This window comes from Aspergillus nomiae (genome assembly GCF_001204775.2).
Source record: "Aspergillus nomiae NRRL 13137 chromosome Unknown contig00107, whole genome shotgun sequence".
In the NCBI taxonomy this organism is placed as follows: Eukaryota; Fungi; Ascomycota; class Eurotiomycetes; order Eurotiales; family Aspergillaceae; genus Aspergillus; species Aspergillus nomiae.
This window is the reverse complement of record NW_015378162.1, coordinates 37,170-62,271: the sequence shown is the minus strand read 5'-3', so window position 1 is coordinate 62,271 and position 25,102 is coordinate 37,170. Positions and strand designations below refer to the sequence as shown.

Here is a 25,102-nt window from a genome sequence, read left to right as displayed (position 1 = left end):
AGTTTACCGACTTGCTAGTCGACCATCTGGGGTGCTGCATCCATTAATCCGGCTACCAAACTGGCCATACCACTGTCAGCTCAAAAGGCGTGATTCAGGGCTTTTTCTGCCCCAACACAATTAGAGTCTTCTGCATCTTAACTACATAAATTCGACAAATTATGTGACACTTCCCAGGCTCAACCTACTAGTGCACTCTCTGGTGGGCCGAGATAGCTATCTAACTGCCCATCTAGCGCAAGAATAATCTTCTCCAGATACACCTCTGGCGAATTGACAGCCCACTTGAGTATATGCGGACCCTGTTCAAGGGCGGCAATATCGATATCTCTTGTCCAAACATGGTCCGCCACTGCCTCGGTCCACCCAGAAGCCGTGTCTCCAGCCTCTTCAGGCTCAGCCAGTAGTCTTGTGAAGTTCGCTTCTTGACCATCGATTGATAACGAGAATTTCATCGGTAGGTTTGGATCTGTGTCCAGGGCACCATTGACGTATACAGTCACATTGAATGATTTAGTCGAGTTGAAGAGATAGAAATCGTACTCAACCCACGCAGATCTTGCGCCTTCTTCAGATTCTCGAGCTTGCATGTACGGCCGGAGTGCGATGGATCCAGACCGAGCTCGCGACCCTAGATACGGAATATGTTTGAAAGATACAGTAGCCGATGAGGAGCGTTGGAAATCTGGGCCTTCCATGGACACGAAGCTGCCTGACTCAGGGAACCCGGTGAAGTTGGTCGGGACGCGGTGGTTGCGGATTGGAATGTGGATTAGATCAAAATACGGAGGAGACGGTTCCCATTCTACATGTAGCTGAATTGTCTCGGTTAAGTTGGTTGGGACAGCGGGCCAGTCAATCAAGACTTCGAGGTGTTCCTCGGGTGTTCTTTCGAGAGTATGCCTGATGCCTGGGAGATCTGAACCCATGAATATGGTGTCGAGATAGACCATTTGAGCGGCTTGCGATGGTCGCCACGATGGAAGAGCTCAATGAGCCGTGATTTTGGGCCGTAGGGATCCATAAGTGGGAGTACTGGTGAAAAGCCTTCCTCAGTTAGTAGGGAAGGATTGATAGACCCACAGATCCGACCTTGGCGATAAGCACTCAGGGACAGCTCGACGTAGATACCCAGGCTGCCAAACGCGTAATCAAAGTCCTGTCGTAGCTGCACATACGATAGATTTGCGACGACATCTCGTGATGAGGGACGCCAGTCTGCAATGCCCATATCAAATTTGGGGGTCGACATGCTGCCCTCCCATTTGCCATCTTCAAGGTCGTCATACTCCAATGTCAAATCATAATCTTCCTAAAAGTACTCTAGTACCTCTCCCGCTACCATGTTGGCTGAGTTACGGCGTTCGAAGCTGTACTGGCGATTTTTGCCTTGGCCAAGGATTGTTTGGTAGTAGTTGAATCCCGCCGTCGCGGGATAAGTTAGGAGATGATAGCAAGCATTGTGGCGCTCGCTAGGTAACGACTGCTGAATTTCTCGTGCTTTCGTGGCCAGGTTTCTCCACCGATCGAGCACCTGCTCGGCCTCTCGGAAGTTGAGCATGGAATATGTCGTTGGTTCCAGCATTTCAAATTTGCGCAGACCAGCTAGGTGGCTATATTCCATCAAAGCCGATGCAATCTGGTCGGAGTACTTATCACCAAAATATCGCGTGGCTAGGGCTTTCAGGTATAAGGGAATAGTATCGAAATCAAACCGGGACGTATTCCACGCAAGATCCAGGGCGAATAACAGAGGAATTTCCAGAGGCTTGATGTCGCCAACATTAATGACGCAAACTCTGTCGGCTCCACGCTCGTAGGCTTGTGACAGCTCCTTGTATACTTTGGGCTATAGAGGTTTAGATAATAGTTCCAGGTCACCGGCTCAACTGTCCGCAGCAATTTTGACACCCACGGGATCGCTTGCATCTCGCAATATTGGACCATTGCCAAATTCAATGGAACTTTCAATAGGTTCGAAGGCAACTAGGTTCCCTTCTAACGGTGCCATTACAAGTCCATGTAGGAATAGAATGACTAGGGCGTAGAAACCCTTCATTTTGATGTTCTGACTAGTCCGGTCAGGGTTTCCCGCAGAAATGGCAGCAAGCAAGTCCTAATGGATTCCCGTCGTCTATTTACCCAAGCCAAGTAGAATTCCATGAGAGCAATGATATAGCAACACCCAGCTACATAGGGCTAGGGCAAGATAACCTGGTGCCCCCACGCTTAAGGACCCTAACAACATGGCGAAGACTTGATTCATGGAAGAAGTTATACCGAATCATCTATGCCGCTTAGCTAATACGGAGCTATGGCAAGACCCTACTTTATAGTATATCATTCGTCCGCTTAGCACGAAGTGAACGGTGGTCAGACAATTATCATCTAAGTAATGACACCGCGATGCTTGGTTTAGGGTCAGGTACGGGGGGTTCCAAGATATTTCCCCACACACTAGCTAGAACCCATCAACAGATCTTGCCTGAAGTTAGACTCTTCTCTAACGTCTTTAGTAGATCGGTTGCATGCCGGGTACAGCTTTTCTGCTTGGCAGTCGGCTATTGAGTAAGAACGGATTAAGTCGCCACGATGTTTACCCGAATAACATGAGGTCTGAGATGGATGAACCTTTCGCTCGGGGTAGTGCTCCGCCGATATTGAGGGGTAGAGTTGAACTCTTAATATCTAGGGTCAAGGAGGTTGTATAGTAGGTTTAGATGGCTTGTATGGCGTATAGGATAAAGACTATACATAGGACCCTTTGTCAATTGTAGCACCCAGATTTCCTCGCCACACATCCCTTGTCTCATTTGGTAGCACCGTGAAGCTCCTTATAAACTAAGACATTATGGCCGTTGGAAGATTCGCCTCGACGCTCCTAGCACTTGCTGCTTGTGCTAATGCTAAATGGATTGTTCCTGGCGCACGATGCATGATACCGATGGCAACATTTTCAATGCTCATGCCGGAGGACTTTGCGCTGATCGGGAGACTGGCAAGTTCTACTGGTTCGGGGAGTACAAAGTCGAGGGTCAAGTTGAAGGTGGTGGGGTCTCTGTCTATAGCTCTGACGACCTTGCAACTTGGGAGTCGCACGGGCTCGCTCTCGGTGAGTCCCGAGTTTCCAAAAGATAGATAGACACTTTAACAAGTCATAGAGCCCATTGAGAACCATACCTATATCTCGCCGCATAATCGCATCCAGCGCCCGAAGGTGATATACAGCGAAGAAACCGGTCAATATCATGTAAGGCCCGTCTTCATTGCCCAAACAAAAAAGCTGCTAAGAATCAGATAGATGTGGTGGCACGCCGATGATGACAAGTACTCTTGGCTCCTCCAAGGTCTTGCAACAGCCGACAATATTGCCGGCCCCTATACCTTTGTGGATGCTACCTCTCCCTTGGGTAATTGGTCCCAAGACTTTGGCGCGTTTACGGATTACAAATCTGGTCACTGATACGCTCTCTATTCGAACGGTGATAGCGTTGAGGGCCGTGACGTCTACCTGAGCAGATTCAATAGCAACCTCACAGCCGTTGAGGAGGTTACTTACCGATTTCCCAAGTATGACTTCGAGGCACCTACTATCCTGCAAACAGAAAATAGTTACTATGCGCTTATGAGCCATAAGACTGGATATCGGCCTAATAGTATGTCCTTTCCCATTCTACTGAGAAATGCGGTGAGGCTGTAGGCTGATGCATTGTGCAGATGTGGTGGCATTCCGCGCTGATAAACTCGAGGGCCCCTGGTCCCAGCCATTTTTCGTTTCCCCGGCATATACACGTACATTCAGTACGCAGTCTGGGTTCTCTTGGAGGATTCAGGGGACTAAAAAGACCACGCACTTGTATATGGCCGACCAGGTATGTCTTTCACCTTGATTGGCTGCAACAAACTAGCACTGATCAGACTATACAATCCCGTAGTGGGACATGAACTCGCTCTGGGAGAGTCGCAACGTATGGCTTCCTATTGAGATCGATGATCGTGAAGGTAGCTTGAAGGTCGTCTGGCACGATGTTTACGACATGAACGTGTAAGTGCATGCTCAATGTCTTTTCCAGTCCAAGTATTGATTTCGTATGCGTAGTAAAACGGGTGAATGGAAGCCCATCGAGGGAGAGACATATATCTCCAAACACGCAAAGACCGCGGGAGATGCCTACCTACAAGAGGCGGTAAGCTCACCACAGCATACATATAAACTAACTTGCAAACTCACGGGCTTTGGCTTCAGATATTCGCTAGCGGAAACCGAATCGCTACCGGCATTTACGGTAATGACAGCACAATCACCTTCACTGTGCGAGGCCAAGGCCAAGACCAATGGGTATCGTTCTACCACCAAAGTAAGTTGCTCCCTCCTCTCTTCCCCAAACTAACTCCACACTCACTAACCAACTCCTCAAACATTGACGACATGGGCTTCGGTGATCAGCCCATGGGCCAACCCGATCGCATAAACAGCACCTGGCAACTCCGGCGGATCAGCAGCGTGGTAGTGAATGGTGACACAGAGAACGTACACACGTTATACCAGAAGGATACTCATAAGGGTATTATTCTCTCCACGCCGCTTTTATTGTCATTGAATAAAGGGGAGAATACAATTACGGTTGGCGGGTTGTGGAATGGGTTTGATTTCAAGGGGGCAGATTTGGATCGGGCTGTGGTCTATCCCCCAGAAGGGGCGAAGAAGCGGTGGTTCTGGTAAACTGGAGGGGCGCTATATAGCATCAAACTGTTTGTGAGGCTCTTGACCTACCAGGGATTCTCCCTGTTGCACCTAGGGCTTGCCCTACAGATTTGTGGCGACCTAGCTGTATTGTGTATTGTGTATTGTGTATTGTGTATATTCAGCACTCTATCTCTAAATCGTGTTTAATCTGACCGGATCGACAAGTTCCTTGATACATCAGGCTTGTACATTCTTGTGCCAGGTTTCTTTGAATCGTATTATAACACCTTATGACGTCCAGTCTGCATAAGTTGCGCAAATACGAATGAAAGACAGTACATTCAAGTATTAATAACATTTTGTCTTGGTGTTCAAATTGGCCAACGTCAAGGGAATACTAATTAGCTGAAATCGTCTTAGTTCTGTAAGCATGTGCAATCATGTGTAAGGAAATACAATAGAATAAAACATCATACATGGCGGGTCCACTGTTGGAGTATCAATTGGTTGGCGTCTTGCATAGTCTTCTTACTTCCAGTTGATGAGTGGAACCATCAACCGTTGAATCTGACACTAGGCTTCTAGATAAGTATTGCGTCTCCAAAAGAATTGAGGGTCGTAACACTGAGCGAGGAAGGTAGTCAAGTTGAGCTAGATTAATCTTCAGTGGATATGACCCCCTGACTGGTTGTTGTATGGGAACCCCGGGTCAAATATCCTGTCAGGGCATCTTCAAGCTTTGATGATCTTCATTCTAGCACCGATGATCTTCATTTCAGCTCCGATGGCCTTAATCGCTAACTTGATTGGAAGACTACGAAGACCGATAAACGCTAAGCAACCAAAGTACCGGTTGCCTAGGGTTTACTTGGGTTGTGATTTTAGCAATTAAGAAGAGTGACTAAATTACGCTTGAATAGAGGTGCCTACTCAAAAGATTCTGTTGACCTGAGAATACCTTACAAATTATTCGCCCATGGTGTGCGGACGAATGGGATGATTTGTCGTTCCACAGATTCTTTGATGGATCTGCAGTGTAATTAAATGTAGCCTCGTGTTTCCACTTTTGGTTCAATATACGGATTAATTTTAAAGCTCAGGCTTCCGGGCACAACTAGTGCCATGACTATCAGACTCCACCTAAACCCTTACCAACCTTTGATTAGTTCAGTTGGTTGATCGACATTCTAAAATGAAAGAGTAAACGATAAATCATACAAAAGCCCCCACAGCTATTAAACTTAAAAGGTATATAATTCAACACAAAAAGGGGTCCAGCCCGTACAAAACATCCAGCAAACTCCTCATCGCAAGATATTCTCCGACATCTTAAGGGTTTATTCAACTTCAAGGAACCTTGGTAACGCATTGGTTAAAGCCTTATGCCCATAGCCCCTTCTGCCTACATTCAATAAGCTTATTCTTTTTGAACTGAACAACCTGATCGCCAAAATGAAGTCCCCAGTCAGCTTTGTTGCGATTATGCTATTGTGTTTTTCTGGGGCTCGAGCTTCATTCACCGATGCAGACAAGGTATGTTTGACATGCAAATCATAACAAAACTGTGGGATATATTCCTAATATAGATAGCAACGGGCTGTTTCCCTTCATAACAACCGTAAGTGCGAAACTACATTATGTTTAATGATATTCTCCATTAACTGTGGATACTCAAGACCGATCTTCCGTGACGCCAAGCGCTAGTAACATGAAGCCCATCGAGTGGGATGAAGGTCTCGCCACAGCTGCCCAGCAATTGGCCGATAGCTGCAAATTCGAGCATAATCGTGCCGGACAAAATCTATATGAGGGCAGTGATCCAGCGGATCTTGTGAAACAGGCAATAGATGCGTGGCATAATGAACATAAAGACTATAATTACGATAGCAATACATGCGGGCCCAATGCGATCTGTGGGCATTACACTCAAGTAAGTGATATCCACCATAAGATTCACTGTATGGCATTGGAAGTAGCTTATGAATCTTTTACAACTAGGTTGTTTGGGCGGACTCTTCCAAAGTCGGTATGGCTGTATCCTCGAGGAAGTGTGAAAGTGGCATGTATATTGTAGTTGCCAACTATGACCCTGTTGGCAACTATGCTGGGGAAAAACCTTACAAGCAGCAGTGATCAACCTTCACAGTGTGTTGATGGATGGAATCAAGGCAAGGATGATCGAGGTCATAATGCACGGCGAGAAATAGGGGCTTTCTTGGACAAGCCCAGATCATCGTGGGAGGGACGGCTTTTGTATCTATTACATTTGCGTTCTTGAAGCATAATCGGGGATCCAACACCCTCTGGTTGAAGCAGGGAGGGAGCTTCTCACAAACGATGAACCCTAACACATCAAACTTGATGTGATAACCTGCTATGTTGGATTAGAAATAACTCTATCTCATATGCATGCATTATCTCCGGTCAAACCGTCCAACATACGTCGGGCTGGCTGCAACCCGACTTAGCGATAATCAGCTGAGAAGGTACAAAGGCAGCTACTCAGTAGTCGTGTTTTAAGTATCCACTATCTTAAAAGATTAGGAGTAGCTCGTAGGAGCAAAAAAGAACATTCGGTCAGCCAGTGAGTCATACGAAGGATACCTTCGCACAGGCAAAGGCAAGAGGACATTGGAAAGGCATCGATCCTGAAAGCAATGACTGACCAACTTCTATCATACAGTTCCGATAGTACAAGCATATGTTAGCCCAGGTCTATCGGGTCTCGATGTAAGCATAGCAGACGTATATATCGAATTCTTTGATTTTCGCTCCCGTGGAGCCGTCTGACTTCTAGACGTCCAGGCTCCTTGTGTGCATAACGTACCCGGTCACCTGTCGAGAGCTCAATGTCTTAGCAATCAGTCGGTACAATGAATAAGCTGATCAAGCAAAGAAAAAACAACGTCTGCTAGATAACCACCTCCGTTGTGGACACGAGAAACCGATGAATCCAAAGCTAACTTACTAATTTAGACAATGCGCTAGTAGTCAACATTCATGCTGTACAGTACACGAGGACAAAATAGTAGTAATTCAAAGACTAATGTTATACTTCCTACGTTTATATACAATGCTACTTGATAGCGAATCTATGTGACGGGGTTTGAATTTCCCTTCTCTGGCTAGACTTATCGGTTCAGACGCATGACTCAATACACTTCATATAATTGGTGGCATTTCTCGTTCGATAAGTGATAAGTGAAGATCAACAGCCATGGAAATCAATTTCCGGCATCAGGATATAAACTCCAAGCTCCCCGCCAACAGACACCAGACTCTCCCATCACCGACCAAATCTCGGTTTCCACCACCAGTCACCAACCATGACAGAACCACCTTCCATCCGCTGGGGAATTATCAGTAAGCCTCCCACATTCTACCTCACAAAAACACCAGGCTAACAAAACCTTCCAGCCACGGGCCTCATCTCATCCTGGTTCGTCGAAGACCTAGTGCTAGCCCGGGAAAACCCCAAAGTCAAGCATATCGTACAAGCCATCGGGTCCTCGGCGCTCGAAAAAGGCCAACGCTTCGCAGCCAAGCACTGCCCGCAAAGCACACCGACCATCTACGCGTCGTACGAAGAGGTGTACAATGACCCTGCCGTAGACGTTGTGTACATCGGGACGCCGCACTCATTCCACAAAAAGAACTGCCTGGACGCCATCCGCGCGGGCAAGCCCATCCTCTGCGAGAAGGCCTTCACGCTGAACGCCGCCGAAGCGCGGGAAGTGTTCGCCGCCGCTGCAGAGAAGAATGTATACGTGCACGAGGCCATGTGGCTGCGCCACCGCCCGCTGGTGCACGAGCTGCGTAGACTGCTGCATGAGGAGAAGGTGGTCGGGGACATCTTCCGGACCGTGGTCGACTTCGCCCTCGATGTCGATATCCCCGCGCTGCCCCCGACGTCGCGGTACAGGGATCCGGCGCTGGGCGCGGGCTCGCTCCTGGATTTGGGTGTTTATTCCCTCACGTGGGCTATCCTGACCCTCGATCCGGGGTCGCCGGGGAAGTCGGAGCTGCCGCATGTTTTGGCGACCCAGACGCATCGCCATGGCGTTGAGGTTACGACTGCTGTGCTGTTGAGGTATCTCTCGTCGGGGAGACAGGGTATTGTTAGCTCGACCACGATGATGCCCGGGGACCCGGTTCATATTGCCCGGATTCAGGGGTCGAAGGGGTATGTTGATGTTGAGGGGCCGGCGGCTTCTATGCCTCTTTCGTTTACGGTTTATGAGAAGGGTGCGGTGGGGGAAGGCAAGAAGTATGAGTTTCCGCGGATTGGACGTGGGTATATCTACGAGGCGGATAATACTGCTTTGGATGTACTAGCAGGCAGGAAACAGAATGAGTACATGCCGTGGTCAGAGACTCTCCGTGTTATGGAAATTATGGATGAGATTCGTCGACAGGGAGGTACGAGATATCCTGTCGATGTATGATGGTGGAACTCCTTGGACTGGTGAAAATCTTCTCTCTAGGTCTGGACGCATGGGGAAACTAACAGTTATGAATTATGAGTGTCTGCGGAGTCAGATAGTTAAAGTGTGTTATTAAAAGTACAGACTAGAACAAACGGTGCTTCGGTTCTGATATCCATGATGTAACAAACTATTATCCATAAAAACATACACACCACTATGTTACACTCCACCCCATTGATGCACGTACTTCTTATGTAAGAATGTAAACACTCGAGCCAATTATGTACGAGCGCCTCTTCCTCCTTCTTCCACTTCTATCCGATGATGCAGATCTAGGATGGCCCGACTTTAGGAGGGTTTGGGAAAGGACTCGATTAATCCCGGCGTATTCATGCTTCCGGTCTTGAAGAGGGATCGCCTGCAGGACACATCGTGCATTCATGCCGGGAGGTCTCTTGTTATCCTTGCACCATTGGCATTGCTCTCCTTTAATGCGCTTGTCCGGGTCTGCTTTGGCGTTGAGAAGCTCTTGGACCTTCTTTAGGCTCTGTGATTTGGCCGCAAAATGAAGCGGCGGCAAACCATTTGTCGCATGGGGACGATCCTTGTCTGCTCCACAGTGTATTAACATAGCCAGCAACCCATCTTGCCAGTGGTCTATGGCTTGATGGAGTGGTGTATTCCCTTCGCGGTCAAGAATATTCTTGTCTGTTTCTGGGAATTCGCAGAGCTTGTCCGCGGATTTCCTGTGTCCCCCCTTGATAGCCTCGTGCAAGGGGGGTTCGAAACCTGAGTCGGCAGCTGGATTTTCGTTGGCGAGATTTGGATCGTGCTTGCAAAACACTTCGATGAGTTGTACTCTACCGTGTCTTGCTGCCTGGGATAATGCAGGAAACCCATATGTGCTTGTGAGCAACTGTCCCTTTTCATGTGAACGTAAGAACTCCTGGATGAGACGGATCGCTGTCTTCTCGTCGGACTTGGGCAGTTCCATAACATGTTCAAGCGGCACCTTACCATCCCTGTCCTTGCAGTTAGCTGTTGCCTTCTGCGATAGTAAAAAGTGCACAATCTCAACGTTCAGGGACTTTACGGCGTAGTGAAGGGGCGTTTCTTTGTTCCCGCCTTTAGCATCCACGGAAGACATCTCTTCCGCTAGGAGCTGTACAAGGTCTTTATTGGACAGGTCAATGGCATAGTGGATTGGAGTCTTTCCGTACTGGTCTCTCTTACATGGAGACGCATTCGCGTTGAGCAGCAGTTGCACGATTTCCTGGCACCCCGCTTCCACAGCGAGATGCAAAGGAGTCTTCTCATGTATGTCTCGCCACTCAACCATCGCTCCTTCACTGAGAAACAGCGTAACTAACTCGTATTTCTTCGCTTTTACTGCACAATGCAATGGCGTCTCCTTATTACGGTTTCCTGTCAGGATGTGGCACTTCATCGGCCCCACGAGTTGTCTGCATACGTCAACAAGGCCCTGTGTGGCGGCAATATGCAACTCCGTATTACCATTCACGTCTACAGCCCCAGGGTGAGGCTGCAACCCAAGCACTTGTTCGATGATCTCTTTACGGCCGTCGCGCAAGGCAACGTGCAATAAGGATTCCCCTGCGTCATTCTGGGTCCTGACATTCGCACCTCTCTCGACGAGCACTCGAATAGCATCCATGCGGCCGGATTTCACCGCCCTCATTAACGGTGTATATCCTAGATAGTGAGGAGACGTACTTCTGGCTTCCATGTTTGCTTTTCTGTCCAGGAGAAGGCCGATGGTAGAGACACGGCCAGTGCCAGCCGCAGACAACAGCGCGGTGCTGCCGTACGCACTTAGCTTATCAATCTCCGCTCCTCGCTCTAAGAGGGTTTCCACGACCCTGTCGTGTCCACGCTTGGCTGCCAGACACAACGGCAGATTGCCGTCACACTGTTCATTCACATCCGCCCCTAGATCAAGAAAAATGTTGACGCCGTGGACGGAGTCCGACTTTATTGCGCCCATGAGGTGGCTGGATCGCTGCTTTTCCGAAGCTTTACCGTCGGATAGCAAGACCGTTTTCAGGGTTTCGTAGAACTTCTCACGCTCCCTCTCCTGGCCTTGCTGGATAGCAGCTTGACGTTGTTGCTCCTTGAATAGGAGACTGGGAGCTTGGAGAGGAGGACCAGGGATGGCGGGAAGCTCGTCGTAGATATCCCCATCAGCGATACTGCTTGGCGGGGTAGCATAGGGGGATGGCGGATACTCCTGCTGTACGTCTAGATAGCCTGGTGTGTCAGGGGAAACATCCCAGGGCCGCCCTTCATACCGAATCTGGGCCTCCAGTTCCTGTAGTACGTCATTATTTTGGCAGTTGAATAGTCGTTGGAGGGAAGAAGCATCGCAAATGGCGTCGGGCCTATGTCATAGAGCTGGGTCAGCCATGAAGTAGCACCAGTCACGCATCCGATAAGCACTTACGAATCCAGGTCCGACGTGCTGGTCAACCCTTGAAGGTTCATGGTGTATTGTTGTAGCGTCTCAATGAGTCGGGTCCACGAGTCACACACATACTCTCTGCCGTGGCTGGAGAATCGGTACAATCGCAACCGCCGCTCAAACAAGTCGAGCGCCCAGGTTGACCCAAGGAGTACAGAGGTAAAGAGGGGAATCGGCAGCGTAATCGGCTCCAGGATGTACCGAAGTGAACGTTGTATTTCGAAATTTAAGTTTATCAGTACCGCGAGAGCTTGATCCTGCGATGTGCTTAAATCTTCCTCGAACTGTATCTCGGAAGCTAGTCTAATGACCCTGATACAACTGTCCAGCAGCGGCCAAATACACAGGAGAAGCCTGTCCTTCGATGAGGAAGACATGATGACAAAAGGACCGGTCGGAGGTGAGGCTTTCTAAACTATAGCATGGAGAAGGTCAATGCAGATCAAGGGATCAGTAGCTCCCCCGCTATGAAGAATTTAGTCTCACCCAGTGGGGTTGGCTCCATATATGCTTTGAATCTATTCTCGTCACCACCACTTCATTAATTTGCATTCCGCTCACTATTATCATTGCCTAAGCGAAACTGAGCCTCGTTTTGAAGAGAGGTGTGGTTGGCACTCACTATTATCATTGCCTAAGCGAAACTGAACCTCGTTTTGAAGAGAGGTGTGGTTGTCGTTGATACGTTGCCCTGCTGCCCTGGGCTACGTCAGGCTGGGTCTGCCCAATGGGATCGTGGTGTTGACTCCAGTAAGCCTGGCCTTATTCGCTCGGCGTTAGATCTGATGCAAGATGAAAAAGGAAGGTCCCTGTATCTTGGGCTAGAAAGAAGACAAGAAGAAGTGGTGACTGTTGTGTCTAGATGCCCCACTATCTCGAGGGGAAACACTGAACGTGTAGAAGAGGGGGAGACTGGGCGTTCGGGACCTCTTCCACTCTAACATCCGTCAAAAGCTAGTACTGGCGAAATCTCTGAAGTCATCCGCAGTGAGGATGACATCCGTCTCTGTAGGACCACGACCTCGGTCATACAGGGCCTCGAACGGAATAATCATAGGTGCTCCAGTCACTGAATCTGGAGTAATCAGCACTTCCTGGGCGGAGTAGGGACGTTGAGTGTGGACTGGTTGGGCTGCCCCGGAAACATTAGGTACCTGCGGACATGATTGGTTTGAATAGCGCCTTGTCAGGGGCGTGGGCGCATTAGTAGTAGAGGTATGTGGCACCAGTTGCCACTGTTCAAATCTCATGAAATCCTTATGCACGATTATAACGATCGCGATGCGCACTCTCCCGCTGGAGTTCTCGAACCACCAACGAACGTCCTCTTGGAGCTTTCTATATGACTCACGTGCGCCCGTCTCGATAACTAGTGTTGGCCAGTCCACGATACCACGAAACGGCCGTCGATTAAACGGAGTAAAGATTTCATTTGCTTCCTTGCCTGTATTACAAGTGGGGCTGTAGGTGGTGCCCCCACCCCATGTTCTATCGTTTCTTCTGACACCCATAGCCGCCAGTTGATCGTTAATAGCCATAGCAAAATCTTGCGTAGGGCACTCATGAGAGTATCCTGGTATAATTTTGATTATGCCGACGGTGCCCTCCCACTGGAAGCGATACGCGATACCCCGTAAACCATTCTCGTGACTCGCCAGCTTTTCGATGGCCTTCTTAGTCAAGCCCAGTACAACAAGCCATTGATTGCCGGTCCCTTCATTTGCGGTCAGGTTTTCTTGAATTGCCTCGGCTTCCACTTGTAGCCGCTCCATTCGGGACCAGGTCCAGACAACATGGCCAGCTGGAAGGCCAACTAGTTATCCGAAGGTGGCAGCACCAGGTGTTGGCTCGTCAGAAGAATTGGTAGCCATCGTGTTGCTGACAGACAGACACGATAGGGATGAATTTAGAGAAGCCTGTCAGAGGGCAGTGCACAGGGGAGGAGATGTGGTGAAGGAAGAAGTGGAATTCATCAGTGTAAATGAAAGACATACAGTAGGGAAGGAGAGAAATAGATGGTTAATAAGACTCACTCGACATAATATTCAATAGTGATGGTTAGAACCTGCTGGCATTACTTCATGATCACTATATGATGATGATAACTATAAAGATAAAGCACTAACCCCATGCGGGGTAACCGGCGAAGCTTACCCGATGGAGAGATCATATCGGCGATTGAACTCCAGAACAGTCCCTACAAGCTTCCCTCATAAACAGAGCCCAATTTCACATCGTCAGTAGGATGCCGCCGAGACAGATTCCCTGGTGAGTCTCTATTGTATTTTGCATAATGTGCCTGGTCAATTGCTGAGATATACGCATTGTGTAGTGAGAACTGCCGAAGTATGTGATTCCACGTCCGCTTGTTCTAACTTCTAACATTCCCTAATTTGTCGGACAGAGCATCATGTCAAATGTTAGTCTACCCAGTTACTTCCAGTTCTATGGGAGAAAGTAAGGCAGAACGCTAAGCGTATATAATTAGGCAACTATGGCAACCCTAAGTGTGCGCGGTGTGCAAAATCCGGCATAGAATGCATTCGGAGAGCATCTAGGAAGTTTCGACACACCATCTCGGCTTCACCAACAGGTTTGCAATGATATGAATACATCTATTCAATAACTGACTTTAACAAGGGTACCGTACATTGCAGTACATTGATGAAACACCCAATTTCATCGAAACCTCTCCAGCAGAGACGTCTTTCCAATCTCCTAACGCTCTAAACAGCAGCGTCCATGCACAGTCCCTCTCCCCGCCAAACTCTGGAGACAGCCCGTCCACGCCATTTGGAGTACTCTCTACGCGTATTCTGGATCCTCCCCATCTTCCTTGGCCGCAAACTGGTCCTAAGGAAGCATGTCTACTGCGGTACTTTGTCGAGTACCTGGCCAGATGGGTGCGTGCCATGACTTCTGTCCACGCCCACTAGCTAAATATCTCTCGAACTGAAACTGTATATCTCAGTTTGACCTCTGTGACCCGGAGCGCCATTTCGTCAAGGCCATTCCTCAGATCGCCCGAGGAAGCGAGCCACTGCGGAACGCCATTCTGGCCGTATCAGCAAGACACTTCAGCACTTTACCAAAAGAGAAACAGGACAAGATCATCGAAGAGTACGGACTACGGCAAGATCCCGCAATCAACGAAGAGACAGTACTCTATTACCACAACAAATGCATCACGGATCTGAGATCCTTGGCCAGCGAACCAGAAGCCCTCATGGACGAGGTCCTCCTAGCAACAGTAGTGATCCTCCGATCTACGAAGAACTAGACAGTACACACCCACCTCATCCACCATCACCATCACCCATACATCCCCCAAACTAACCCCTAGCAGGCCCTTTCATTGACCTCCCAACCGAAACAGCAATCCAAGGCCTCCACGTCTTCGTCGAAGCCCAGGCCAAACTAGCCCTCTCCACGCCGGGCCTCCGTCAAGCCGTCTTCTGGGTCGGCTTCCGACAAGAATTCCACGTAGCCTTCTCCCAACAACGACCCATCCGTCTTCCGCTCTCCATAACAACCCCCTACCTCCTCTGGACCCCGGCCGCAGACCACATCTGGACGAACCGCCTCCTCATCATCTGCGCCTACGCCCTGCAGTACTGCTACGACGACCAACCCGCCCCTCCAGAGCGATACTACAAGCTCATCGACCTCCACAACCGCTGGCTCCAATGCCGTCCGCCTTCCTTCTCGCCCGTCTACTACCAGAAACCAGACCCCGGACTGGGCGAGCTCTTCCCCCGAATCTGGTACCTAGATGATTGCCACATCGTCGCGTCCCAGAGTATGGGTCTACTCAATATCCTCTTGACGGCTTACTCGCCGCATATACCGCGTGTCGGGCCGATCTGTCGCGAGTCTATGGATGTCATGAACGCCAAGTTACGATCGACTGTCTTTGAGATCTGTGGCATTGCGTTGTCGAATCGGCAGTCGCCGCCTGCGTTTACGACTGTTTGTATTGCTATTAATATCTGCGGGGACCGGTTTACGGATTTGAAGGAGCAGCAGGCATTGATGGAGGTTCTTGTTAGTACGACCAGGGAGACGAACTATTGGCCGACGACGGTGTCGCAGATGAGGTTGAAGGAGGTGTGGGGGTGGGATGCTTGAGTGATGTAGTAATCAGTTCCAACGTTATGCAAATCGTCCTTGACCTGCTATATGATATTTATGCATTGCGTTTCTCGGATGCTTGATGCGGGGGGAAGGGAGATAGCAGCATGGGGGTGACATATTCACACATTCTCCGGCGAGGAATAGTATATACCTCCCTAGCTAATTGAGAAGTATGCTATGAAGAACTTGAGGCGTCTGTCTCTTATCCTGCTCTCTGAATCGACTTTCGGATACTACCTTCACGCATACATTCATACTCTGGTCCGAGGAAGGCAGTGTCAGGTGTAGCTATTCGGCATTGATGCTATCTTAAAGGTTTATATAGGGGTCCAACAGCAACTACGAACCTTTGTAGATCTTCAACGTTGGCTTCTCGGCAGCAATATAGCCATCTTTCAGAATAATATAACAATCCAAATTACACCAGACAGACGGACTTGGAAGTTTTGAACAGCGTGAACATGGAAGCATACACTGCGTGGGGACAGTGAGGTTATTTCCATAGAGATCTACACTTTATCAAGTATCGATGTTTGCCCATTGTCTGCACAGCATACATGGAGCAGGCCACGTATGGACACCACCATATCGATAGAATGACATCGCAAGGCCATGGTAATATGGAATCTACATCGACAACCAAAACACGGATATGTAGTCCGAGGAAATATATCCCAAATGAGGCATCATTCGGAACAAAGTGCCGCCAACTCCAACAGCTTCACCCAAAGGGGTAACAACAATCTGATAGGTACCTGGTACCTTCTACTACCTGGGAGGTTGGCCTGCATGTCGGCTACGCGAGAAGTCTAAGTAGACCCTCTCAAAAGAATCAAGGTTAGCTCGGCTCGCCTATGTTTATTATCATTGACTTGGTGCATGCTGTATGTCTCCTCGCTAAGGATGTAGATAACCTGTCGGCTTCGACGGCTTCTTAGTTCCGGCACCTCCAAGCCAATCAACAGCAATATCATTATTTTGCAAGCGAAACTTCCAAAATGTTCAGATGCATGTACAACCTACCCGTTACACCCGGCAGGTGAGGTCAGATGATGACGATATGGTTTCGAGGTCGATATGCAGCCAGTGGTTATCCCTAATAGGAAAGGAAACCCTAAAAAAGGCTAAAAGAGAAGCCAAGCAAGGACCAGGTAGTGAAACCGAGGGGATATAAATGGCCACTGCCAAGGGAGAATATCCAGCCGAGGTCCGTCGATTGAGATAGGTCTCTGTGGCCTGCAGTAGCATCATCAAATATCAAAGTTTGTCCAACCACCGCTTAGCCCGAATTAGAGTGTTCAAAACACAGAGCCAGCGATCCTTGGAAGACACAGCTTCACACATGGATCCATTCATCACACAGTATCTGTAGCAGGGAGAACGAACGAATGGGAGTAAAATCGCCATGAGTCATCGACGTAGTGTCCCGAAAGCCTCGAGTGGTCGAAGGGATCGCTCGGCCGGACTCAACTCAATGCCTAACTCCGGAGCAAATGTCCGTCCTCAGTATATGGTCGGCTGTGGCGTGCCGGTGGATCGCTACTCGTTCTCCGTAACCGGGAAACCGTCCTAATTACTATTCTCAGGGATCTGCCAGGGCTGAGAAAGGTTCCGCGCGGTGGGTCTCCCTGGACCTAAGGTTCTCGTCGGCTCTTATTTTTGAGGACCAGTAAATCTTCGTTGCTCCGTCCTGCCATGAGGCCATACATGGCCTGATATGATGATGCACATCTGGCCAGCGTTCTAGCCAGCGGTCAAGATTTTTTTTAAGCATGGCCATATATCATGAAGTAACTTCCGCCGACGCGAGCAGATAGGATTGGCTCGATACTCTATCCAGAACGGTATGTAGTTCAGTTTACACAAGCCTTATAGGTATAAGTGTCATGCATTAGCTTATAGACTAAAGTAAGGCCAGGAAAAAATTTTTTCTCATTATCGGACATAAAATAGTCTAGTTCAGAATATGACACGGACACCTCGGCTGAAAAACTCTGGCATCCATGGATCGGACCCAGTAATTAGGGTGTATCCACTACTAATCCACTGGAACGAGCTTCGCCGACTCAACACCGACTCTCCGACTTTCGCAACCCACGGGACCGCCGTCTGTGGCTTGTGATCGGAAGTTATGAATCTGCACTATGCGATAGATTATGTAATTATGCCAGCATTAGTGAACAAACACATGTTGACCCTCATGTGGAGAGGGACAGCGGGGAGATCGGAAGTTCCAGGTCATTGTTGACCTCACGCATGACAGCATGCCCCGATCGGTCTCATGTCCAGACTACCAGCAGTGGACATATGAAGTAATCGAGTACAATTGGGAATGCTCATTTGTGAGAACCTTCAGGGATGGCCAGGTCGTGACGTCACGACATCATCTCGCTGATAAGGATGGCGATAAACTCTTTGCTGGGAAGAGGTACAGAGCGCAGGAGCAATGACTTGACCCTATGTCATCGAGGGGCAATGGATTGTGGCCAAATCTCATATCTGGATACTTTGGCAGAGGAGAACTCTGGAGACGTGGTGGGTTGCCATTGGCATGTCCCCCGTTGTAGATTCTGCGGCACGGCCGTCCGTACTGGTCCGACCAGCTTAGGATATACGAGAGAGCTTGAGTGAAACATGGGGTACATTTCAACCACTGACAACTCGATATAAGCGACATTGATAATCTGGCGTGGGCAGTGCGATAACCATAATTTGAGTAGTGTGTAGGCAGAACAATACCTTCCGTATCCGTACGCGTATCAAATCAAGGCCAAATGGCAGACCCAGTTCTAGGGCTGTGTTGATGCCACGGGTCCACAGGGGACAGCCACAATGGCCATGTCTCAACACATGGCTAAATCAGACCCAAGATCCCTCGTGGTTGAGTTACTGAAAGGAGAAGGTCACTTTCCGAATCTGTGAGAATCGTATTCGTTCTGCTCGGGGTCTACGAAAGTTTCCAGACAACTAGCCTCCCGACAATGGGCGTTGCCCGTCCACAAACCACAGCCTTCAGTCCATGGGGATTACCTTCCTGGCCAGATTGTAGTTCCACGCCAAGAGGGAATCAGAGTCGCCTCAGAAGTAAGGGGTCGCGTCGTTGCGTACGTGTTAGGCAGAGATCCTAGAGATCTCTGGGGGAGCCGCATACGCAGTGCCGAGACTTTTTCTACGATAGGTATATGTATACCAAACAAGTGGTCGGCAGATTATTGGCAGCAAGGGAGGAAATACGGTAGCCTTTCAGTGCGGCCGCAGATGGGCTTACGTGGGCGGCTGGGCATAAACGGACCGGCGTGGTTGACCCTCGTTACAGGTTCATGAATCTCAGAGAAGACTTGGGCCCTGCGTACATTACTCGGGGTTCGCCCATTTATGCTATATCTGCAGGATAAGCAGTTGAGGCCCCCAAAGTGGAATGGCGGCATCCAAGCCCTGAAGCGTCGGAATTCGCTGACTCCGAGGTCATTCCAACGTCAGAACTGGCATGTATCCTGGTCGATGTAGGGCTTCGATCGCCCCTCACGAGTACCTTACAGAGTCCTTTGTCTTCTATCATATTAATTCTCCTCCACATTTCGATGATGCCATCGCTTGTCATGAAAAATGACCCGAGATCAGTAAACAGCCGCATTGTTTGAAGCATTGAAAGCTTAATTGGATTTGAAATCCATCAGAAATTTAACTTCGTATTTGGAAGAAAGTAAGTAATCATCACTAATACCGGCTGGAACGAGAGCCGACCGGAGGAGTGGATATATCAAAGTCGATGAATAATGAGGCAGGATGGATCCAATTTGATGCCTGGAAAGTTCCATTCAGCCTGTAAAATTTGGACTCGGAGGTAGCGGGCGGAAATATTGGTCATCCGAAGTCCTTCACTGCTGGTCGTTGGGTCCCCGTGACTCATTATGATCCAACGTGATTGGGTTGCAGTGGGGCGGTGAGTGAAGGGACTGCCTTATGGGTCCAGGCTGGCAACAATTCCGTGGATCTGCTGGGTCGGATGGGGTTTATGCTCTTCTCCGTTCCGATCGGCGGTCGGGCTTTACACGGTTCACGGAACTTGATTAGCAAAGAAAAAATGAAAAAAGAAAAATTATACCACATGAAGAGCTCGGTATAATCAAAAATTGTCAGCGTAATAAAATAAAATAAAAAAGCAATGAAAAAAAAAAAGCTAAAAATCACAGCCAACAGTGGATATATCAAGTCCTTATCCCTCCCCAGCCAGAGTTTGAAACTATTGTTCTATATTCTTCATCGATATTGCATCCCCCTACCGCGACTTTTTTACACACCGATAGTTGATTATCTCTATCGCATCTATCAGCCACACATACATCTAGAAGATCCGACTATTGCTGCAGTGGTTGAACAGACAACCAGTGGAGACGACGCACCATTTCTTGACCAGCCTGAGAACACGACACGACATCAATTTCCAACTATTGAAGCGTCCGTCGTGCAGCTTTGGAGTACTTTTGTCGCGGTCCCAGATTATTGGACCTGAAAGAATTGATACCTTGCCTCCTCAACTTCGTACTAGGGCTACGAAGGTACCCGATAAGGGATCCATTTTAGTTGATCTGCGCCTTGTTGCCGTCTGACTCACCGCCCCCTATCCACAACGCTCATTGGCCGATCTGCCCTCGCCGGAAACAGTAGGTCTGCCTGAGTCACAGTGGGAACGGACGAGTCATCATCCAGTCTGGGCATTCGAAACTTGAGCTCATAAGCACATCAACATCCCGAGATTGCGCCATGGGGTCCTCTTTCTCCCCCACAACTTTCTCAACCACCACTACTACTACTTCTACTCCCTCTCCCCTCTCCTCCTCCTATCACACATCCTCCCCCAGCGCCTACTTCACTTCCCTCGCCCGGAAGCGTCAACAAAAGAAAATGAGTATCACTCAAACATACTACCTCGCCCACGCCGCCCGCAAGAAGCTCACCCGTGAAGCTTCTCGGGCGGACCATGACTTGCGCCTCTTGGTTGGTCATGCCAACCTCCTCGATACCTTGATGCTTGAACTTGCCGATGCCGAACAAGAACAAGAACGCTGGTTCAACCAGACCGTCCACGGCGTGACCAAGGGCTCCCCATCTGAATCCCGCCACATCCAATGGGCCGAAAGCGTCGTGGAGGATCCCGAAGAGGACTGGGATCCAGAGGATGCTTCCGACTCCGACCTGAGTGATGATTCTGACTTGGAGGAAGACGAGTATGAGCCTGCCTACACACCTGTTCGCCGGCGCGCCCCATCGCCGGTGGCCATTGTTCGGGAGAAAGAAATCGAGGAGGACTACGACTCCGACTCCGACTCGGACTTTGAATACGATGACGCGGAGGACTTGGAGGAGCTTACCTTGACTCGGTCTCCATCACGACAGATTCCGCCCGAGCTGTCGTCCGATTCCGATGAGGAGTCGGAGGAGGAATCGATGCCTCCCTCCCCCCCGCAACCCACGCTGGACACCTTCTCTGAGAAGGAAGCTGAAGCTACCGAACTTCCACTGTCGGGAAATGGATTTGAAGATGGGTACTACATCTCGAGCAATTCGCGGAATACAATTATTGAGGCCTACTAAACGCCCTCGCTGATTGACGACTGCATCGATGTATATACCCTTCTTGTGATACCCCTCCTACATTCTTGGGTTTGGTTTTGGATTTGTTTCAGCGATACATTTTTTATTTCAGCGGGTATGGCGTTTGGGCTGCAAAAAAAATTATATATTGTTGGCGATTTTGCATTTACTACCTGGCATGGTCTGGACTTACTGGCGTTCAGACCTAACGTGCCTAAATGATTGGGCATTGTTGGATACTCTACTCTCATATGGGGCTTTGTTTTGCGTTCCCCACCTGCTGGCCAGGCATACCCTGTGCCCATGAATGTCTTGACGACGACGATGCATATCATATACCTTAGTTTAGAATTATATATAGTCTTCACATCAAAGAAATGATATGGATAATCCTTTCTACTCTCCATCCTAGTTCATATTTCCCATCCTATACATCCAGCATGTTCTCCAGGGTCCTTTTCTGCAGTCGATAGATGGTCCGCGGTGTCGAGGGGCTGATAGCGATTCTCTCTTAGCTCAGGACTAGTTTAGGTACCGACCCAATAGTTGGGCTGACTATAGTGACTATACGGAACTAGTTGACAATCTAGACCAGGACCCAAGACGCCGATCCATTAACGCGGCACCGCACCCGCGCACACCGCCCAGTTGACTTGGATCAATCACATGGGCGATCAGCCGGCGGATCACTGGTCGAGACAGTCAGCAAGAGACAAGTCACTTGGTCGTGGTCGTCGCCTCACGGTCGTTCAAAGAGAGGGGGTGGACGGGCACATTCGGCTGGGTGGCTGTGCCATCAGTCTCCCGCTGATAAGATGGTCCTCAAAAGTGGAGATCATCAATGGAACGCGGGCAAAAACCTCCGAAGGACCGTCTTGCAATGAAAAAATGAAGGTTATTCGGACGCCGCGACTCCCGTGCGATCCGAGGATTGACCTCAATAGCTGGAAGCTTTGAGTCACCATACATTGTTTGTTCGGATCCTCGGAATGTACTATCGTGAGTTCTTCTCCTTTGGCTTCATTTCCTGTTTCGGTTAGATTTTCCCTTTGCTCAACTGACATTCTTCAGTCAGTCCGGAGAGGGGAGGTGTACCTCCGTGATTTATACTAGCGCATAACTATGACATCGATTATCTCATCATAAGCATAATTTCTCATCTAGTAGCAATATCCAGGGTATTGATGAATCTTAATTTATTGATGACAATGTTTATTTTGTTTGGTTCAAATCGCACATGTACTTTATGTAAAACATCCAATCAGCCCTTGCGCCCTTCCACCTGAATAACAGATCGATATGGGATATCATTCAAGCCCTCCTCGAACACTAGTAGTAGTCCTCAGTAGAATTCCTTAGGGTTCGGTCGGAAGCGTGATCATGGGCCCTCACATGTCAACCCAACGTGACCAGGGGGTCTCACCGCCTTGGCCCCTCCCCCCCGTGGTTTCTCCTGCTGCATCCGGAAACTGCTCGTAAGAGGCTCTTCTGGTAGTAACCGTACGACTATACGACTATTCCCTCTGATAGCGGGTTCCTGTCTGAAGGTTAACCCCAACTCCCTTGCTCAAGGCGCTCCAGCCGATTTCGTCGCAAACCATGCTCAGCGTCCTCCGTATCACTCCACTGGCAGCACTTCAGGAGCCTCACGGTGGCTGAGTTGCGACCTGATCGATCCGGATCATTTCCAAGAACACAGACAGGCATTGCTACATCGCAAGCCTCTTAGTGTCTTCGTCCGGCCACAGTACTTCCTGGAAAACGAACAAACATAACACTGTACCATCCACGACTACGCTCGCGGTAGCGCCATTGAACCCCACGCTGCATCATGAGTTCCACCCCAAAAAGCTCCCTCGATAGCGAGGAGCGCGCATCCAACGCTTCCGAACGCTCATCCCAGCATTCACGCATTTCGTCCACGGCGGATAGTCCCCGTCGGAAGTCGATCCAATTCAACATTGCGGGTCCGAGCCACAGGGTCAGCACCGTCGATCTACGAGCGCCGTCGGCGGGCGCTGGCCACAACAAGAAGCGCCGGACAAAGAACAGAAGGCCGCTGGGAGAGGTCCTTCGCCCCCGCCACCTCGGTAAGTCGATAATGCTGGTTCTCTCTACTTGTGCCATCGCTAACTCGCGTTCGCATTTATGTAGAACCTACGAAAGAGGTGTTTCTTTCAATACATTCGATAATCCTGACGCGGCGGACTTCTCGTTGACTCTGAATTACAAACACAAGGGGTATCAGTCTACCCGGCGCAGTCGGACCTTTTTATGTGGTACGGATCAGAATGATTATTCCGACTTTGCCCTGGAGTGGCTCATTGACGAATTGGTGGATGATGGCGACGAGATCGTGTGCCTTCGAGCCGTGGAAAAGGACTCCACCATCGCAAGCGACGCCGCAATTGAGGAGGGAAAGTACCGCCAAGAAGCGGAGAAGTTGTTCGAGCAGGTGATCCAGAAGAATAGCCAGGACGAGAAGGCAATCAGCCTAGTCTTGGAACTGGCGGTGGGGAAAATCCAGGATATCATTCAGCGCATGGTACGTTGGTCCTCGTCCCGATCCTGGTGCCTTGAGGACAAGCTGACAGAAGAAGATCCGAATCTACGAGCCCTCCGTACTGATTGTTGGCACCCGTGGCCGTAACTTGGGTGGTGTCCAAGGCCTGCTGCCCGGCTCCGTCTCCAAATACTGCTTACAGCAATCTCCGATTCCCGTGATCGTTGTCCGTCCCTCACTAAACGGGAAAAGAAGAAGAAGAAGCGTCTTGCGGATCCCACCCGCCGCAGCTATAATCAGATCCTAGAACTGAGCGAGCAGCGTGGAAGCAAGTTATTCGACGCAGGTTCGAGTACAGACAGTCATGTCTCGAGACTTCCAGACGAAGAAGCTGCTGTAGCCGCCGCTCTCGGTCTGCCTCAGTCGTACGCCAACTCCCGAAGCTCGCTCTCGATGTCCGAGCGGAGCAGTGTTAGCCATGATGAGAATGACTCGCCGTCTCCCAATAGCGGCTCCCTTGCCACCACCCATAGCCCAGCAGCGGGAAGCCCGGAGAGCACCGAAAGCGAAAGCACAACGGAAAGCACAACGGACGACGAACCTGTTCCCCAGGCCAAAACTCCGCCCGAGCGCTCGTCATCGGAGACGGTATCTACGGAAGAGTCCAAGACAGTTGATGCAGCGTCGACGGATGAGTCCGAGCTGGCCAGCTCTACTCAGAGTACACCAAGACCAGGCAGTTCTAAACTGAACATTCCGGTCATTGTTACTGAAGATATGACCGAGAAGGGATCAAATGGCCAGTGAGCCTTGGATGACCTGCTCTACCGAGCTATCACGACGTACCATTTCAGAACTCATCCGAGAAAGGGTGCTAGCCCTGTATCTCCGCTAGAAGTCACATCATCACACCATCAGCCAACTAGGTCATAACCTCACTACATAACCAGAAGCTACCATGGAGAGGAATCTCATGACTACATGAATATCAGGTCGATACATCGCTCTATACAAAGGAGGCACACACACACCATCTCTACTCTCGACGGACCACTATGGGTATATCTGACTACGTCTCTACTTCACATAGAGACCAGTCCCGCCTGCAAGGTGGCTACACTGTCCATCATGAAACCGAATATATTACAAGCCTCAGCTAATCAGCAATTAACGGGAATCACCACCGCGATCCCCAACTTCAAACCCCACTCCAATACCATAATCTCGATTCTCAATCATACACCGACTATGCACAAGCATTAGCATCAGCATCAAGA

The 25,102-nt window shown here is 49.5% G+C and overlaps 9 protein-coding genes across 9 annotated transcripts; 6 read left to right on the top strand and 3 right to left on the bottom strand.

Moving 5' to 3' along the window:
• Positions 1-179: 179 nt before the first annotated feature.
• Positions 180-2,059, bottom strand: ANOM_005679 (uncharacterized protein; the record flags this gene model as incomplete). The annotated part of the gene is made up of 4 exons (XM_015550936.1): positions 180-919; positions 979-1,288; positions 1,343-1,849; positions 1,916-2,059. The coding sequence occupies 4 exons, from the start codon at positions 2,057-2,059 to the stop codon at positions 180-182; spliced, it is 1,701 nt and encodes a 566-aa protein (XP_015407575.1).
• A 792-nt stretch (positions 2,060-2,851) lies between these two features.
• Positions 2,852-4,723, top strand: ANOM_005678 (glycoside hydrolase family 43; the record flags this gene model as incomplete). The annotated part of the gene is made up of 8 exons (XM_015550935.1): positions 2,852-3,116; positions 3,162-3,250; positions 3,302-3,410; positions 3,540-3,656; positions 3,718-3,872; positions 3,936-4,045; positions 4,100-4,187; positions 4,247-4,723. The coding sequence occupies 8 exons, from the start codon at positions 2,852-2,854 to the stop codon at positions 4,721-4,723; spliced, it is 1,410 nt and encodes a 469-aa protein (XP_015407576.1).
• Positions 4,724-6,395: 1,672 nt separating this feature from the next.
• Positions 6,396-6,820, top strand: ANOM_005677 (uncharacterized protein; the record flags this gene model as incomplete). The annotated part of the gene is made up of 2 exons (XM_015550934.1): positions 6,396-6,617; positions 6,686-6,820. The coding sequence occupies 2 exons, from the start codon at positions 6,396-6,398 to the stop codon at positions 6,818-6,820; spliced, it is 357 nt and encodes a 118-aa protein (XP_015407580.1).
• A 1,193-nt stretch (positions 6,821-8,013) lies between these two features.
• ANOM_005676 (Gfo/Idh/MocA family protein) lies at positions 8,014-9,132 on the top strand (the record flags this gene model as incomplete). The annotated part of the gene is made up of 2 exons (XM_015550933.1): positions 8,014-8,050; positions 8,105-9,132. The coding sequence occupies 2 exons, from the start codon at positions 8,014-8,016 to the stop codon at positions 9,130-9,132; spliced, it is 1,065 nt and encodes a 354-aa protein (XP_015407581.1).
• Positions 9,133-9,364: 232 nt separating this feature from the next.
• On the bottom strand, positions 9,365-11,970 carry ANOM_005675 (ankyrin repeat domain-containing protein; the record flags this gene model as incomplete). The annotated part of the gene is made up of 2 exons (XM_015550932.1): positions 9,365-11,513; positions 11,576-11,970. The coding sequence occupies 2 exons, from the start codon at positions 11,968-11,970 to the stop codon at positions 9,365-9,367; spliced, it is 2,544 nt and encodes an 847-aa protein (XP_015407582.1).
• Positions 11,971-12,540: 570 nt separating this feature from the next.
• ANOM_005674 (uncharacterized protein) lies at positions 12,541-13,365 on the bottom strand (the record flags this gene model as incomplete). Its single annotated transcript, XM_015550931.1, has 1 exon — positions 12,541-13,365. One exon carries the CDS (start codon positions 13,363-13,365, stop codon positions 12,541-12,543), a length of 825 nt encoding a protein of 274 aa, XP_015407577.1.
• A 722-nt stretch (positions 13,366-14,087) lies between these two features.
• Positions 14,088-15,721, top strand: ANOM_005673 (uncharacterized protein; the record flags this gene model as incomplete). Its single annotated transcript, XM_015550930.1, has 5 exons — positions 14,088-14,109; positions 14,234-14,496; positions 14,565-14,753; positions 14,804-14,876; positions 14,940-15,721. 5 exons carry the CDS (start codon positions 14,088-14,090, stop codon positions 15,719-15,721), a joined length of 1,329 nt encoding a protein of 442 aa, XP_015407578.1.
• Positions 15,722-20,491: 4,770 nt separating this feature from the next.
• ANOM_005672 (uncharacterized protein) lies at positions 20,492-21,322 on the top strand (the record flags this gene model as incomplete). The annotated part of the gene is made up of 1 exon (XM_015550929.1): positions 20,492-21,322. The coding sequence occupies one exon, from the start codon at positions 20,492-20,494 to the stop codon at positions 21,320-21,322; it is 831 nt and encodes a 276-aa protein (XP_015407573.1).
• A 1,831-nt stretch (positions 21,323-23,153) lies between these two features.
• On the top strand, positions 23,154-24,632 carry ANOM_005671 (universal stress protein; the record flags this gene model as incomplete). Its single annotated transcript, XM_015550928.1, has 4 exons — positions 23,154-23,412; positions 23,491-23,867; positions 23,923-24,051; positions 24,078-24,632. The coding sequence occupies 4 exons, from the start codon at positions 23,154-23,156 to the stop codon at positions 24,630-24,632; spliced, it is 1,320 nt and encodes a 439-aa protein (XP_015407579.1).
• Positions 24,633-25,102: the final 470 nt, after the last annotated feature.